The 20079-nt window shown below is 42.6% G+C and overlaps 1 protein-coding gene across 1 annotated transcript in view; it reads left to right on the top strand.

The window, feature by feature from the left end:
* The window catches only part of LOC112267480 (cytoplasmic dynein 2 heavy chain 1), a 313178-nt gene that overhangs the window by 46821 nt on the left and 246278 nt on the right, over positions 1-20079 (top strand). The window contains exons 39-45 of the mRNA XM_042297612.1: positions 1679-1810; positions 2476-2608; positions 9615-9822; positions 9920-10049; positions 10308-10463; positions 12650-12909; positions 13783-14029. Coding sequence (XP_042153546.1) covers positions 1679-1810; positions 2476-2608; positions 9615-9822; positions 9920-10049; positions 10308-10463; positions 12650-12909; positions 13783-14029 — 1266 coding nt within the window. The remainder of the gene's footprint in view (positions 1-1678; positions 1811-2475; positions 2609-9614; positions 9823-9919; positions 10050-10307; positions 10464-12649; positions 12910-13782; positions 14030-20079) is intronic.

Below are 20079 nucleotides of genomic sequence, written 5' to 3'. Positions count from 1 at the left end.
GATGGAGGGATGTAGGGTTGGATGGATGGAGGGTTGGCTGGATGGAGGGATGTAGGTTGGATGGATGGAGGGTTGGCTGGATGGAGGGATGTAGGGTTGGATGGATGGATGGAGGGTTGGCTGGATGGATGGATGGAGGGATGGATGGATGGATGGATGGAGGGGGATGGATGGATGGATGGAGGGTTGGGTTGGATGGATGGAGGGTTGGATGGATGGATGGAGGGTTGGATGGATGGAGGGTTGGATGGATGGAGGGGGATGGATAGAGGGTTGGATGGATGGAGGGTTGGATGGATGGAGGGTTGGATGGATGGATGGAGGGTTGGCTGGATGGAGGGATGTAGGGTTGGATGGATGGAGGGTTGGCTGGATGAGGGTTGGCTGGATGGAGGGATGTAGGGTTGGCTGGATGGAGGGTTGGCTGGATGGAGGGTTGGCTGGATGAGGGTTGGCTGGATGGAGGGATGTAGGGATGGATGAGGGTTGGCTGGATGGAGGGATGAGGGTTGGAGGGATGAGGGTTGGATGGATGGAGGGTTGGATGGATGGAGGGATGGAGGGTTGGATGGATGGAGGGCTGGATGGATGGAGGGATGTAAGGGTGGATGGATGGAGGGTTGGATGGATGGAGGGATGGAGGTTGGATGGATGGAGGGTTGGATGGATGGAGGGTTGGATGGATGGAGGGTTGGATGGATGGAGGGATGTAAGGGTGGATGGATGGAGGGTTGGATGGAGGGAGGGTTGGATGGATGGAGGGTTGGATGGATGGAGGGTTGGATGGATAGAGGGTTGGATGGATAGAGGGTTGGATGGATAGAGGGTTGGATGGATAGAGGGTTGGATGGATAGAGGGTTGGATGGATAGAGGGTTGGATGGATAGAGGGTTGGATGGATGAGGGTTGGCTGGATGGAGGGATGGATAGGGTTGGCTGGATGTAGGGTTGGCTGGATGGAGGGATGGAGGGTTGGCTGGATGGAGGGTTGGCTGGATGGAGGGATGGAGGGTTGGCTGGATGGAGGGTTGGCTGGATGGAGGGATGTAGGGTTGGCTGGATGGAGGGTTGGCTGGATGTAGGGATGTAGGGTTGGCTGGATGTAGGGTTGGCTGGATGGATGGATGAAGGGTTGGATGGAGGGTTGGATGGAGGGCTGGATGGATGGATGTAGGGTTGGATGGATGGAGGGTTGGCTGGATGGAGGGATGTAAGGTTGGATGGATGGATGAAGGGTTGGATGTAGGGTTGGATGGATGGAGGGTTGGCTGGATGGAGGGATGTAGGGTTGGATTGATGGAGGGTTGGCTGGATGGAGGGATGTAAGGGCGGATGGATGGAGGGTTGGCGGGATGGAGGGATGTAAGGTTGGATGGATGGAGGGTTGGCTGGATGGAGGGATGTAGGGTTGGATGGATGGAGGGTTGGCTGGATGGAGGGATGTAAGGTTGGATGGAGGGATGTAAGGTTGGATGGATGGAGGGTTGGCGGGATGGAGGGATAGAGGGATGTAGGGTTGGATGGATGGAGGGATGTAGGGTTGGAGGGATGTAGGGTTGGAGGGATGGAGGGTTGGATGGATGTAGGGTTGGAGGAATGGAGGGATAGAGGGATGTAGGGTTGGATGGATGTAGGGTTGGAGGGATGGAGGGATGGATAAAGTTGTTTTTCTCTGTAGATGAAGAAGGCTCTGGAGCTGTGTGAGCAGTTGAGACAGCGTATGGGAGTGGTGATCGTAGGTCCCAGCGGGGCAGGTAAATCTACTCTGTGGAGGATGCTGCGTGCCGCCCTGGGCAGGACAGGCAGGGTGGTGAGTACACACCTGATTAATCATGATAATCACTATCCTTTTATTGTTACACTCCCACGGCTCTGCGCCCTAGTTATCATTAATCATAATCCTATTCGTGTTTTATTCATGTTACATTCCAACTACTAATAGAATGTAATTTGAGTGGCCTCAAGAATGGCTCAGCGGTCTAAGGCACTGTATCACAACTGGCCGTGATCGGGTTAGATTGATGGACGGACGGATGGATGGATGGAGGGTTGGATGGGAGGGTTGGTCACATAGGGCAGCGCACAGTTGGCCCAGCGTCGTCTGGGTTAGGGGGTTTGGCCGGGGAGGGGGGCTTTACATGGCTCATCGCGCTCTAGCGACTCCTTGTGGCAGGCCGGGTGCCTGCAGGCTGACCTCTCTCGTCAGTTGAACAGTGTTTCCTCTGACACATTGGTGCGGCTGGCTTCCGGGTTAAGCGGGCAGGTGTTAAGAAGTGTGGTTTGGTTGATCATGTTTCGGAGGACGCATGACTGGAACTTCGCCTCCCGAGCCTGTTGGGGAGTTGCAGTGATGAGTCAAGATCTAAATTGTGGAGAAAAAGTTGGTAAAATACAAAAAAATAATGTCATTAAGATTCAGCCACTGACCACTGACTTTGTCCCTGCCTGTCCTGAATGCTGTCATGTTGTGTTTAGGTGAAGCAGTATACAGTGAACCCTAAAGCCATGCCCCGCCAGCAGCTGCTGGGTCACATAGACATGGACACTAGGGAGTGGACTGACGGGGTGCTCACAAACAGCGCCAGGCAGGTGGTGAGAGAACCACAGGGTAAGAACCACGACCAGGAAACAACCTCAACACAACCATAGCTTTATTAGAAGATAGTGAAAGATAAACAAGAAAGTTGAAAGTTGGTTGTAATATCAGTTTAATCCACCAGAAAATAAGGCACATATATTCTGGTTAAACTCAAATACACTAATTGATGAAAAAACATTATTTTTGGGTCGGGGGGGACAATATAATCTTTGTAAATTATATCATAAATAGTATTGGTTGAGTTGTCACACATGCAGCTAACAAAAATCTACAGAAATGTCTGCTCTATCCAAGATTACAACCAAGTAATTGCAGCATTAAGTGGAAGGGCGAGAAAGTAAGGAGCTTGTCTATCGGACCTGCATTAAAGACCAAGATTGGTTAAAGAAAAATTGTGATGAATAAAAAAGTATACCAGTTTAATTTAAGGACCAAAAACTTACAGCTATGCCATACAGACTGCAAAATAGTTGGGAAGAGATTTTCAATGTACCTATTCCATGGCACATGGTTTATGAGCTGATGCACAAAATGAAGCCAGATTCAAAACGTACAGTTTAAAAAAAAATATTATACAACATTTTTGCAAACAGTGGAATGTTATGTACTGTACATGGGGGACACAACTATCCCAGCTCTGCAGATTCTGCTGCGAAGAGATACTCATTAGATCATTTGTTTTGGCACTGTCCATATGTAGCTTGTTTTTGGTCACAGGTCCAGGAATGGCTGAAGAATTGCATCATTTACCTGGAGCTAACTCTGCAAATAGCACTGCTGGGTGATCTGAAAAGTCACAGTTAATCCATCAGTAATATAATATAATAATAATAATAATATAATATATATATATACACACTACCGTTGAAAAGTTTGGGGTCACTTAGAAATGTCCTTGTTTTCCATGAAGTAATAATGGCGCCGAAGAAGAAGGCAGACGTTTTACGTGTCCCCGACCGATTGTGTTTTTTTGTTTGTTTATTTGCGTTTTTTGTAACTTTTTTTGTACATAATGTTGCCGCTACCGTCTCTTACGACCGAAAATAACTGCGATTACTCTCCACGGACTGGCAGAATCCTTTTTTCCCTTTAACGAGTCTGACGAGCCCGACGTGAACGATATACTGCTTTCTCGGGAACAGGCCCAGATCCCCGTGATTTGCGTGAAGAGGAGGCGGAGAAAAAGGGGGCAAAGGGCGGGCTGCCTTCTGAGAATTCTTACAGTGCCTTGCAGAAGTAGTCATCCCCTTGGCTTTTTTCCTATTTTGTTGCATTACAACCTGTAATTTAAATACATTTTTATTTGGATTTCATGTACTGGACATAAACAGAATAGTCCAAATTGGTAAAGTAAAATTTAAAAAATAACTTGTTTCAATGAATTAAAAAAAATGTAAAACTGAAAAGTGGTGCGTGCATATGTATTCACCCCCTTTGCTATGAAGCCCCTAAATAAGATCTGGTGCAACCAATTACCTTCAGAGTCACATAATTAGTCCACCTTTGCGCAATCTAAGTGTCACATGATCTGTCACATGATCTCAGTATACATACACCTGTTCTGAAAGGCCCCAGAGTCTGCAACACCACTAAGCAAGCGGCACCATGAAGACCAAGGAGCTCTCCAAACAGGTCAGGGACAAAGTTGTGGAGAAGTACAGATCAGGGTTGGGTTATAAACAAAATATCAGAAACTTTGAACATCCCACGGAGCACCATTAAATCCATTATTAAAAAAGGGAAGGAATATAGCACCACAAGAAACCTGCCAAGAGAGGGCCGCCCACCAAATCTCACAGACCAGGCAAGGAGGGCATTAATCAGAGAGGCAACAAAGAGACCAAAGATAACCCTGAAGGAGCTGCAAAGCTCCACAGCGGAGATTGGAGTATATGTCCATAGGACCACTTTAAGCCATACACTCCAGAGCTGGGCTTTACGGAAGAGTGGCCAGAAGATGTGTAAATAAAAAGATACAAACCACCCCCAAAAATGTATTTTAATTCCAGGTTATAAGGCAACAAAATAGGAAAAATGCCACAGGGGTGAATACTTTCGAAAGCCACTGTAGGCGATCGAATAAACCCCCACTTCCTTCCATTCTGCTAGCAAACGTGCAATCTTTGGAGAATAAAATAGATGGCCTACGCGCAAGATTAAACTACCAAAGGGACATTCAAAACTAATATCTAATGCTTCACGGAGTCGTAGCTGAATGACGACACTATCAACATACAGCTGGCTGGTTATACGCTGTACCGGCTGGATAGAACAGCGGCGTCTGGTAAGACAAGGGGCGGCGGACTATGTATTTTTGTTAATAACAGCTGGTACAAGATATCTAAGGAAGTCTCAAGCTATTGCTCACCTGAGGTAGAGTATCTCATGATAAACTGTAGACCACACTACCTACCTAGAGAGTTTTCATCTGTATTTTTCATAGCTCTCCATAGCACCACAGTCAGAGGCTGCCACTAAGACAGCAGTGAAATAGCTGTGTTCCGCCATAAGCAAACAAGGAAACACTCACCCAGAGGCGGCGCAACTAGTAGCCGGGGACTTTAATCCAGGGAAATTTAAATCCATTCTATCAGCATGTTAAATGTGCAACCAGATTTAAAAAAATTCTGGACCACCTTCACTCCACACACAGAGACGCATACAAAGCTCTCCATTTGGCAAATCTGACCATAATTATATCCTCCTGATTCCTGCTTCCATCAAAAATGAAAGCAGGAAGCTCCAGTGACTCGGTCAATAAAAAAGTTGTCAGATGAAGTAGATGCTAAGCTACAGGACTGTTTTGCTATCACAGACTGGAATAGTTCCGGGATTCCTCCAATGGCATTGGAGTATGGAGTACACCACATCACATGGCCAATGGAGTACACCGCATCAGTCATTGGCTTCATCAATAAGTGCATCGATGACATCGTCCCCACAGTGACTGTACGTACATACCCCAACCAGAGGCCATGGATTACAGGCAACATCCGCACTGAGCTAAAGGCTAGAGCTGCCAATTTCAAGGAGTGGGACTCTAACCCGGAAGCTTAAAAGAAATCCCGCTATGCCCTCTGACGAACCACCAAACAGGCAACGCGTCAATACAGGACTAAGATCGATTCGTACTACACCGGCTCTGACTCTCGTTGGATGTGGCAGGGCTTGCAAACCATTACAGACTACAAAGGGAAGCACAGCCGAGAGCTGCCCAGTTACACGAGCTAAACTACTTCTATGCTCGCTTTGGGGCAAATAACACTGAAACATGTATGAGAACACCAGCTGTACCGGAAGACTGTGTGATCGCGCTCTCCACAGCCAATGTGAGTAAGACCTTTAAATAGGTCAACATTCACAAGGCCGCAAGGCCAGACCGATTACCAGGACGTGTACTGCGAGCTTGCTCTGGCCACCTGGCAAGTGTCTTCACTGACATTTTCAACCTCTCCCTGTCCGAGTCTGTAATACCAACATATTTTAAGCAGACCACCATAATGCCTGTGCCCAAGAACACTAAGGTAACCTGCCTAAATGACTACCAACCCGTAGCACACGTCTGTAGCCATGAAGTGCTTTGAAAGGATGGTCATGGCTCACATCAACACCATTATCCCAGAAACCCTACACCCACTCCAATTTACATACCGTTCCAACAGATCCACAGATGATGCCATCTCTACTGCACTTCACACTGCCCTTTCCCACCTGGACAAAAGGAACACCTATGTGAGAACGCTTTCCTCAACACAGGGCCCCTCAGCCCCCTCCTGTACTCCCTGTTCATTCATGACTGCACGGCCAGGTACCACACAACAGTGGTAGGCCTGATCAACGACGAGACAGCCTGTAGGGAGGAAGTCAGAGACCTGGCCGTGTGGTGCCAGGACAACAACCCCTCGCTCAACGTGATCAAGACAAAGGAGATGATTGTGGACTACAGGAAAAAGAGGAGAGAGCATGCCCCCATTCTCATTGACGGGGCTGCAGTGGAGCAGGTTGAGAGCTTCAAGTTCCTTGGTGTCCACATCACCAACAAACTAACATGGTCCAAACACACCAAGACAGTCGTGAAGAGGGCACAACAAAAACTATTCCCCCTCAGGAGACTGAAAAGATTTGGCATGGGTCCTCAGATCCTCAAAAGGTTCTACAGCTGCGCCATCGAGAGCATCCTGACTAGTTGCATCACTGCCTGGTATGGCAACCGCTCGGCTTCCGACTGCAAGGCACTACAGAGGGTAGTGCGAACGGCCCAATACATCACCGGGGGGCCAAGCTCCCTGCCATTACGGACCTCTATACAAGTCGGTGTCAGAGGAAGGCTCCAGCCACCTTAGTCATATACTGCTCTCTCTCTGCTACCTCATGGCAAGTGGTACCAGAGCGCCAAGTCTAGGTCCAAAAGACTTCTAAACAGCTTCTACCCCCAAGCCATAAGACTCCTGAACACCTAATCAAATGGCGACCCAGAATATTTGCATTGCCCCCCTCCCTTTTACACCGCTGCTACTCTCTGTTGTTATCCTCTGTTTATCATCTATGCATAGTCACTTTAATAACTCTACCCACATGTACATATTACCTCAACTAACCGGTGCCCCCACACATTGACTCGGTACCAGTACCCCTCTGTATATAGTCTCGCCATTGTTATTTTACTGCTGCTCTTTAATTACTTGTTACTTTTATTTCTTATTCTCATCTGTCCGTATTCATTTCTTGATTATTATTATTTTTTACTGCCTTGTTGGTTAGGGACTCGTAAGTAAGCATTTCACTGTAATGTGTGTTGTATTCAGCGCAGTCCAATTTTATTTTATTTGAAATATGTTGCAAAATGAATAGGAAATATAGTCAAGATGTTGACAAGGTTATAAATAATGATTTTTATTTGAAATAAGAATTGTGTCCTTCACTTTTCTTTCGTCAAAGAATCCTCCATTTACAGCAATTACAGCCTTGCAGACCTTCAGCATTCTAGTTGTCAATTTGTTGAGGTAATCTGAAGAGTTTTCACCCCATGCTTCCTGAAGCACCTCCCACAAGTTGGATTGGCTTGATGGGCACTTCTTACGTACCATATGGACAAGCTGCTCCCACAACAGCTCAATAGGGTTGAGATCCGGTCACTGTGCTGACCACTCCATTATAGACAGAATACCAGCTGACTGCTCCTTCCCTAAATAGTTCTTGCATAGTTTGGAGCTGTGCTTTGGGTCATTGTCCTGTTGTAGGAGGAAATTGGCTCCAATTAATCACTGTCCACAGGATATGGCATAGCGTTGCAAAATGGAGTGATAGCCTTCCTTCTAAAGATCCCTTTTACCCTGTACAAATCTCCCACTTTACCACCACCAAAGCACCCCCAGACCATCACACTGCCTCCACCATGCTTGACAGATGGCGTCAAGCACTCCTCCAGCATCTTTAAAAAAAAATCTGTGTCTCACAAATGTTCTTCTGAACCAAACACCTCAAACGTAGATTCGTCTGTCCGTAACACTTTTTTCCAATCTTTCTCTGTCTAGTGTCTGAGTTCTGTTGCCCATCTTAATAAATAAAAAAATATGGGCCAGTCTGAGATATGGCTTTTTCTTTGCAACTCTGCCTAGAAGGCCAGCATCCCGGAGTCGCCTCTTCACTGTTGATGTTGAGACTGGGTACTGGTCGCTGGTACTATTTAATGAAACTGCCAGTTGAGGACTTGTGAGGAGTCTGTTTCTCAAACTAGACACTCTAATGTACTTGTCCTCTTGCTAAATTGTGCACATCCCAGTCTTTCTATTCTGGTTAGGGCCAGTTTGCACTGTTCTGTGAAGGGAGTAGTACACAGCGTTGTATGAGATCTTCAATTTCTTGGCAATTTCTCGCTCAATTTCTCAGAACAAGAATAGACTGACGAGTTTCAGAAGACAGTTCTTTGTTTCTGGCCATTTTCATCCTGTAATCGAACCCACAAATGCTGATGCTCCAGATACCCAACTAGTCTAAAGAAGGTCTGTTTTATTGCTTCTTTAATCAGGACAACAGTTTTCAGCTGTGCTAAGATAATTGCAAAAGGGTTTTCTAATGATCAATTAGCCTTTTAAAATTATTAACTGGGATTAGCTAACACAGCGTGTCATTGGAACACAGGAGTGATGGTTGCTGATAATGGGCCTCTGTACGCCTATGTAGATATTTCATAAAAACATCTGCCGTTTCCAGCTACAATAGTCAATTACAATATATTTCTGATAAGAAAGATCAATTTGATCTTATTTTAATATACAAAACATGTGCTTTTCTTTCAAAAACAAGGACATTTCTAAGTGACCCCAAACTTTTGAACTGTGTGTGTGTGTGTGTGTGTGTGTGTGTGTGTGTGTGTGTGTGTGTGTGTGTGTGTGTGTGTGTGTGTGTGTGTGTGTACAGTTGAAGTCAGTAGTTTACATACACTTATGTTGGAGTCATTAAAACTCGTTTTTCAACCACTCAACAAAACTATAGTTTTTGCAAGCTTTAACTGATTTTCCCATGATGTCAAAGCAAAGAGGCACTGAGTTTAAAGGTTGGCCTTGGAATACATCCACAGGTACACCTCCAATTGACTGAAATGATGTCAATTAGCCTACCAGAAGCTTCTAAAGGCATGACATAATTTTCAGAAATTTTCCAAGTTGTTTAAACGCACAGTCAACTTAGTGTATGTAAACTTCTGACCCACTGGAATTGTGATACAGTGAATTATAAGTGAAATAATCTGTCTGTAAACAATTGTTGGAAAAATTACTTGTGTCATGCACAAAGTAGATGTCCTAACCGACTTGCCAAGACTAGTTTGTTAACAAGACATTTGTGGAGTGGTTGAAAATCAAGTTTTAATGACTCTAACCTAAGTGTATGTAAACTTCCGACTTCAACTGTATGGGGCTTGGAAATGATTCAGACAAATTACATTGATGGAAGCCACAGTCTATTTGCAATGTTGAAGGGGAGTGCCCTGATGTTAGCCTTGTGTGTGTTCCAGAGGTGAGCTCGTGGATCATCTGTGACGGGGACATAGACCCAGAGTGGATCGAGTCGTTGAACTCTGTGTTGGATGATAACCGTCTTCTGACCATGCCCAGTGGAGAGAGGATCCAGTTTGGACCCAATGTCAACTTTGTCTTTGAGACCCACGACCTCAGCTGTGCCTCACCAGCCACAATCTCACGCATGGGCATGATTTTTCTCAGGTTTGTGTGTATGTGTGTGTGTTTTGTATGTGTGGTCCTTGATCGGTTAACCTCTTCATGTTGTAGTCATGTTCCAACCCCTCTCTTCTCTCTGTAGTGATGAGGACACAGATGTGAGTGCGTTGGTCAAGTCGTGGCTGAAGGGTCAACCTGATGAGTGTCGCAGTAACCTGGAGAACTGGATGGGGGACTACTTCCACAGAGGCCTTGACTGGGTGCTTAAACAGGTGATACATACTGACACTGCCCTCTTCTGGTCATAATCAATAGCATCAACTGGATTAATGTAGCCAATTGGAGTTTTACCCTAAATATATTCTAGCCAATTGGAGTTTTACCCCAAATATACTCTAGCCAATTGGCGTTTTACCCTAAATATACTCCAGTCAATTGGAGTTTTACCCCAAATATATTGTTGTGGATTGGATATCTTGTGTTCAAAACTATTCTGACTCTCTCTCTCTGTCTCTGTCTTTGTCTGTCAGAATGACTTGGTGGTGGAGACCAGTCTGGTAGGGACGGTGTTGAACGGTCTGTCCCACCTGAGTGGAGTGACAGAGCGTGGTCAGTTTGTGGTTAGTCTCATCAGAGGGCTGGGCGGGAACCTCAACCTCAAATCAAGACAGGACTTCGCCAAGGAGGTAAGACGAGGCGGTCATTCCATTTATCCATTCAGCTGTCCATTTGTCCATCTGTTCATCCATCCATTTAACTATCCATCCATTTATCCATCCATTTAACTATCCATCTGTTTGTCCATCCATCTGTTTGTCCATCTGTTCATCCATCCATTTATTCATCCATTACTTATCAATTTAACTATCCATCCATTTATTAATCCATTACCTATCCATTTAACTAACCATCCATTTAACAATCCATCCATTTAACTATCCATCCATTTAACTATCCATCCATTTAACTATCCATCCATTTAACTAACCATCCATTTAACTAACCATCCATTTAACTAACCATCCATTTAACTAACCATCCATTTAACTAACCATCCATTTAACTAACCATCCATTTAACTAACCATCCATTTAACAATCCATCCATTTAACTATCCATCCATTTAACTATCCATCCATTTAACTATCCATCCATTTAACTAACCATCCATTTAACTAACCATCCATTTAACTAACCATCCATTTAACTATCCATCCATTTAACTATCCATTTAACTATCCATCCATTTATCCAGCCATCCATCCGTTTGTCCATCTGTTCATCCATCCATTTAGCTATTTAACTATACATCCATTTATCCATCCATCCATTAATGAACTAATAAACATCTTATGGAAAGTATTCAGACCCCTTGACTTTTTCCACATTTTGTTACGTTACAGCCTTACTCTAAAATATATTAAATGAATAAAAATCCTCAAAAAGCTACACACAATACTACATTTGAGCAAATGTATAAAAACATAAATACCTAATTTACATAAATATTCAGACCTTTTACTATGAGTCTTGAAACTGAGCTCAGGTGCATCCTGTTTTCATTGATCATCCTTGATGTTTCTACAACTTGATTGGAATCCACATGTGGTAAATTCAATTGATTGGACATGATTTGGAAAGGCACACACCTGTCTATATAAGGTCCCATAGTTGACAGTACATGTCAGAGCAAAAACCAAGCATTGAGGTTGAAGGAATTGTCCGTAGAGCTCTGAGACAGTATTGTGTCGAGGCACAGATCTGGGGAAGGGTACCAAAAAATGTCTACAGCATTGAAGGTCCCCAATAACACAGTGGCCTCCATCATTCTTAAATGGAAGAAGTTTGTGACCACAAAGACTCTTCTTAGAGCTGGCCACCCGGCCAAACTGAGCAATCGGGGGAGAAGGGCCTTGGTCAGGGAGGTGACCAAGAACCAGATGGTCACTATGACAGAGCTCTAGAGCTCCTCTGTGGAGATGGGAGAACCTTCAAGAAAGACAACCATCTCTGCAGCACTCCAACAATCAGGCCTTTATGGTAGCGTGTAAAAGGCACCTAAAGGACTCTCAGACCATGAGAAACAAGATTCTCTGGTCTGACGAAACCAAGATTGAACTCTGACGAAACTCAAGATTGAACTTTGGCCTGAACGCCAATCGTCACATCTGGAGGAAACCTGGAACCATCCCTACGGTGAAGCATGGTGGTGTCAGTATCATGCTGTGGGGTAGTTTTTCAGTGGCAGGAACTGTGAGACTAGTCAGGATCAAGGCAAAGATGAACAGAGCAAAGTTCCAGAGCGCTCAGGACCTCAGACTGGGGCAAAGGTTCACCTTCCAACAGGACAACGAACCTAAGCACGTAGCCAAGATAACACAGGAGTGGCTTCGAGACAATTCTCTGAATGTACTTGAGTGGCCCAGCCAGAGACGTGACTTGAACCCAATCAAACATCTCTGGAGAGACCTGAAAATAGCTGTGCAGCAATGCTCCCCATCCAACCTGACAGAGCTTAAGAGGATCTGCAGAGAAAAATGGGAGAAACTCCCCAAATACAGGTGTGCCAAGCTTGTAGCATCATACCCAAGAAGAGTCGAGGCTGTAATCGCTGCCAAAGGTGCTTCAACAAAGTACTGAGTAAAGGGTCTGAATACTTATGTGATATTTAAGTTTTTTATTTTTATATAAATTAACTAACTAACTAAAAAAATGTAGCCTTTTATTTCTGGGGTATTGTTTGTAGATTGATGAGGGGGAAAAACAATTTAACACATTTTAGAACAAGGCTGTAACCTAACAAAATGTGGAAAAAGTCCAGGTGTGTCTATACTTTCCGAAAGCACTGTATGTGTGTGTGCATTCCCTGCAGGTGCTGGTCTGGGCTAGAGAGAGCCCTCCTGACCCGAGGAAGCCCCTGGACACCTACTATGACCCTGAGTCTGGTCGTCTGTGTGTGTACACTCTGGAACGTCCTGACGGCCTCAGCCTGGAAGAGCTCACACACACTCACACACTCCCCGTCATCCAGACCCCCGACATGCAGAGAGGACTGCACTGCTTCTCCCACTGGCTCTCCTCCCAGCACAGACAACCCTTCATACTGGTGGGGCCTGAGGGCTGTGGCAAGGGGTAAATGTACACACACACACACACACACACACACACACACACACACACACACACACACACACACACACACACACACACACACACACACAGGACACACACACACACACACACACAGGATGTATAATACACTCTAGCCAGATCATGCACAACCTCCTCTTACTGTTCAGGGAGAACGGTATGACACACACACACACACACACACGTATGTTTCCAGGCATGTTTTATTTAAGGCGTGACCTTTCTTAGAATAGCACAGCGGACTGAGGGGTAGGCGGGGGGGGGGGCTGAGACTTGTTGAATCTACAGTCATTACTGTCATCCCTGGGGCACCCAGTAGAGGGAGGGCATCTCTGATTGGCTTTTACACTCCACTTGAGCCACCCCCCTCCATGACACCCACAACCCTAATCTCGCTGAAATGTCAGGGCGTCATGGAAACGCTTGTCATCCCTGTCTGATGAAAAAACATCTAATTAATTTCCACTGCTGTGCTCAGGCACGCACACACACACGCGCACACACACAGACACACACATCCCAATTATCCTATCTCAGTTTGCACCCTCACAAAATGTCCCCCCTCGCCCTGAGGTTTTTCTCACAAATTCGGTTAAACAGACCCCTGCGGCATCAACACTTTTCAATACAGAGTTAATTCTCCTCTCTCCTCCCTCCTATCTCTTCCTCTGTCATCTCCTCTTCATCCTCTGATATCTAACCTCTGTAATGACTCATGTCCTCCTTCAATGTTATGGTCTGGTTTCTCTATTTGGCATTTAGCCTATGTTCTGCCAACACTGTGTTAATGTGTGTGTTAATGTGTGAGTGTGTGTTAATATGTGTTAATTTGTGTGTCTGTGTGTTCTCCTCCAGTATGCTGTTGCGCTATGCGTTCTCTCGGCTGCGTTCCACCCAGGTAGCGGTGGTCCACTGTAGCGCCCAGACCTCGTCTCGTCACGTCCTCCAGAAGCTCAGTCAGACCTGCGTGCTGCTCAGTTCCAACACGGGACGGGCCTACAGACCCAAACACTGTGAGAACCTGGTCCTCTACCTTAAAGACATCAACCTGCCCAAGCCTGACAAGTGGGGCACCAGCAACCTCATAGCCTTCTTACAGCAGGTACACACTACACTACAATACAGCACAATACACTGCAATACACTGCAATTCAGTATACTACAATACAGCACAATACAGTAAAATACAATATAATACAGCACAATACAGTAAAATACAATACAATACAGCACAATACAGTAAAATACAATACAGTACAGCACAGTACAGTACAATACAATACACTACAATGCAATGCAATGCACTACAGTACAGTACAATACACTACAATACAATGCACTACTGTACAGTACAATACATTACAATCAATTACAATAGAGCACAATACACTACAACACACTACAACATCACAATACACTAGAATACAATACAGTACAATACACTACAATAAAGCACAAAACAATAAACTACAATAGATCATAAAACAATACACTACACTACAATACACTACAATACAATGCAGCACAACAAACTACAATATACTACAATTCAATACAATACACTACAATATAGCACAATGCACTCCAATACAGTACAATACAGCACAATACACTACACCACGCAACAATACAGTACACTACAATACTCTACAATACGGCACCTTACACTACAATAATCTACAATACACTACAATGCAGCACAAAACATTACAGTACAGTTCAACACAGCACAATACACTACAATAAAGCACAATACAATACACTAGAATACAGCACAATACACTACAATACAATGCAGTACACTACAATACAGCACTAAAAACTACAATACAGTGCAATACAGCGCAATAAACTGCAATACACTACAATACAACAGAATAAACTACACTACAACACGCTGCAGTACAGTACATTACAGTACAATGCAATACTCTACAATACTGCACAATACACTACAATACAATAATCTACAATACACTACAATACAGCACAAAACACTACAATACAGTACAACACAGCACAATACAGTACAATACACTAGAATACAGCACCATACAATACACTACAATACAGTGCAATACAATACACTACAATACAACAGAATAAACTACAATACAGCACAATACAATACAATGCAGTACTCTATAATACAGCACAATGCAATACAATACAGTACAAAACACTTAAATACACAATACACTACAATACAATACAACATAGCACAATACACTACACTACAATACACTGCAATACAGTATAAAACACTACAATTAAGTACAATACAGTACAAAACAATACACTACAGCACAATACAATACAGTACAATGCACTATAACACAATACACTACAATATAATACAGCACAATAAACTGCAATACACTACAATACAGTGCAATAAACTACAATACAGCACAATAAACTGCAATACAGCACGATAAACTGCAATACAGCACAATAAACTGCAATACACTACAATACAGTGCAATAAACTGCAATACAGCACGATAAACTGCAATACAGCACGATAAACTGCAATACAGCACAATAAACTGCAATACACTACAATACAGTGCAATAAACTGCAATACAGCACGATAAACTGCAATACAGCACAATAAACTGCAATACACTACAATACAGTGCAATAAACTGCAATACAGCACGATAAACTGCAATAAACTACAATACAGCACAATAAACTACAATACAGCACAATAAACTGCAATACAGCACAATAAACTGCAATACACTACAATACAGTGCAATAAACTACAATACAGTGCAATAAACTACAATACTCTACAATACAGTGCAATGCACTATAACACAATACACTACAATATAATACAGCACAATAAACTACAATACTCTACAATACAGTGCAATAAACTACAATACAGCACAATACACTACGATACAATACAGTGCAATACACTACAATACAGTACAATATAATACAGCACAATAAACTGCAATACACTACAATACAGTGCAATACACTACAATACAGTACAATATAATACAGCACAATAAACTGCAATACACTACGATACAGTGCAATACACTACAATACAGTACAATATAATACAGCACAATAAACTGCAATACACTACAATACAGTGCAATAAACTACACTACAGCACAATACACTACGATACAGTGCAATGCACTATAACACAATACACTACACTACAATACAGCACAATACACTACAATACAGCACAATATACTACAATACAGTACAACACCGCACAATACACTACAATACAGTACAACACCGCACAATACACTACAATACAGTACAACACCGCACAATACACTACAATACAGTACAACACCGCACAATACACTACAATACAGTACAACACCGCACAATACACTACAATACAGTACAACACCGCACAATACACTACAATACAGTACAACACCGCACAATTCATTACAATACAATAGTGCAATACAATACTCTACAATACAGCACAATACACTACAGTACAATACAGTACACTACAATACAGCACCATAAACTACAATACACCACACTACAATACAGCTCAATGCAGTACAATACAGCGCAATACACTAAAATAAAATACACTACAATACACTACACTATAATACAATACACTACAATACAGCACAATAAAATACACAAAAATACAGCACAACACATTACAATACACTACAATAGAGCATAATACTCTACAATACACTACAATACAATACACTACAATACAATACAACACAAACTACAATACAGTACAGTAATAATAATACAACTAATCATTTATTACATTTATGTAGCGCTTTTCATCGAATCTCAAAGCACTTCAAGAGCAAAAAAACCAAAGAAGCAATATATCATGACAGGTCAACCAATCGAGGCCAAGCTGCGTCCTCTGAAGATGGAGAGGGTCAGTTCATGGCTTGAGTGAAGGGAGCTGGACAAAGGATTGTAGATGATGTTGGAGTCTGCTGATGATCTTGTAGAGGTCAAGTCAGGGAACCAGCCTGAGTCTTATAGCCTCTGGACTTCTCCTCGTCCCGTCTGTGTAGCAGCCATTTGGCTGATGCCTCAGCAGCTCTGGGCTCCAGAAAGATCACCACACAAAGTTCAGAATATTAGCCAGTCGTCCTCACTAAGAGCCCGTCCTCAGCGCTGATATAGTCCTCTAGCTGCCATTCCTCTCAGGTTTCAGGCCACCCCTTAAATTACTCAATGTTCTCAAAAGATCAGGAATTGGCAGCCAGGAGAAACAAAAAAGATGTTGCTGTGTCCAGATGCATTTTTCAAACAAATACTGTACAACGTAACGCAGCCCAACGTAACGTAACGCAACATAACAAAACTCAATACAATACAACATAACACAACACAACTCAAAGCAATACAACATAACACAACAAAACTCAATGCAATACAACATAATACAACTCAATGCAATACAACACAACTCAATGCAATACAACACAACTCAATGCAATACAACACAACACAACTCAATGCAACACAACACAACTCAATGCAATGCAATACAACACAACACAACACAACTCAATGCAATACAACATAACACAACTCAATGCAATACAACACAACACAACACAACTCAATGCAATACAACACAACACAACTCAATGCAATACAACACAACACAACTCAATGCAATACAACACAACACAACTCAATGCAATACAACACAACACAACTCAATGCAATACAACACAACTCAATGCAATACAACACAACTCAATGCAATACAACACAACTCAACTCAATGCAACACAACATAACACAAAACAACATAACACAACCCAACGTAACACAACTCAATGCAATACAACACAACTCAATGCAATACAACACAACTCAATGCAACTCAATGCAATACAACACAACTCAATGCAACACAACACAACTCAATGCAATACAACATAACACAATACAACACAACTCAATGCAACACAACACAACACAACTCAATGCAATACAACACAACACAACACAACTCAATGCAATACAACGCAATACAACACAACTCAATGCAACACAACACAACACAACTCAATGCAACATAACACAACTCAATGCAATACAACATAACACAACCCAACGTAACACAACACAACTCAATGCAATACAACACAACATAACACAACTCAATGCAATGCAATACAACACAACTCAATGCGAACACAACACAACTCAATGCGAACACAACACAACTCAATGCAATACAACATAACATAACACAACACAACTCAATGCAACACAACACAACTCAATGCAATACAACACAACATAACACAACTCAATGCAATGCAATACAACACAACTCAATGCGAACACAACACAACTCAATGCGAACACAACACAACTCAATGCAATACAACATAACATAACACAACACAACTCAATGCAACACAACACAACTCAATGCAATACAACACAACACAACCCAACGTAACACAACTCAATGCAATATAACACAACTCAATGCAAAATAACACAACTCAACTCAACGCAATACAACACAACTCAATGCAACAGAACACAACACAACTCAATGCAACATAACACAACACAACCCAACGTAACACAACTCAATGCAATACAACATATCACAACTCAATGCAATACAACATAATACAACTCAATGCAATACAACATAACACAACACAACTCAATGCAATACAACATAACACAACTCAATGCAACACAACACAACTCAATGCAATACAACACAACACAACTCAATGCAATACAACACAACACAACTCAATGCAATACAACATAACACAACCCAACTCAATGCAATACAACACAACACAACTCAATGCAATACAACACAACTCAATGCAACACAACTCAATGCAATACAACACAACACAACTCAATGCAACACAACACAACACAACTCAATGCAACACAACACAACTCAATGCAATACAACATAACACAACCCAACGTAACACAACTCAATGCAATACAACACAACACAACTCAATGCAATACAACACAACACAACTCAATGCAACACAACACAACACAACTCAATGCAATACAACACAACACAACTCAATGCAATACAACACAACACAACTCAATGCAATACAACACAACACAACTCAATGCAACACAACACAACACAACTCAATGCAACACAACACAACTCAATGCAATACAACATAACACAACTCAATGCAATACAACACAACACAACTCAATGCAATACAACACAACACAACTCAATGCAATACAACATAACACAACACAACTCAATGCAACACAACACAACACAACACAACTCAATGCAACACAACACAACACAACTCAATGCAACACAACACAACGCAACATAACACAACACAACTCAATGCAACACAACACAACTCAATGCAATACAACACAACACAACTCAATGCAATACAACACAACTCAATGCAACACAACACAACACAACTCAATGCAACATAACACAACTCAATGCAATATAACATAACACAACCCAACGTAACACAACACAACTCAATGCAATACAACACAACTCAATGCGAACACAACACAACTCAATGCGAACACAACACAACTCAATGCAATACAACATAACATAACACAACACAACTCAATGCAACACAACACAACTCAATGCAACACAACACAACACAACTCATTGCAATACAACACAACACAACCCAACGTAACACAACTCAATGCAAAATAACACAACTCAACTCAACGCAATACAACACAACTCAATGCAACACAACACAACTCAATGCAACATAACACAACACAACTCAATGCAATACAACACAACACAACCCAACGTAACACAACTCAATGCAATATAACACAACTCAATGCAAAATAACACAACTCAACTCAACGCAATACAACACAACTCAATGCAACACAACACAACACAACTCAATGCAATACAACATAACACAACCCAACGTAACACAACTCAATGCAATATAACACAACTCAATGCAAAATAACACAACTCAACTCAACGCAATACAACACAACTCAATGCAACACAACACAACACAACTCAATGCAACATAACACAACACAACTCAATGCAATACAACATAACACAACCCAACGTAACACAACTCAATGCAATACAACACAACTCAATG

This window comes from Oncorhynchus tshawytscha, linkage group LG14, assembly GCF_018296145.1.
Source record: "Oncorhynchus tshawytscha isolate Ot180627B linkage group LG14, Otsh_v2.0, whole genome shotgun sequence".
Classification (NCBI taxonomy): Eukaryota; Metazoa; Chordata; class Actinopteri; order Salmoniformes; family Salmonidae; genus Oncorhynchus; species Oncorhynchus tshawytscha.
The sequence above is the reverse complement of the archived record's forward strand: the minus strand, read 5'-3'. Positions and strand labels throughout refer to the sequence as shown.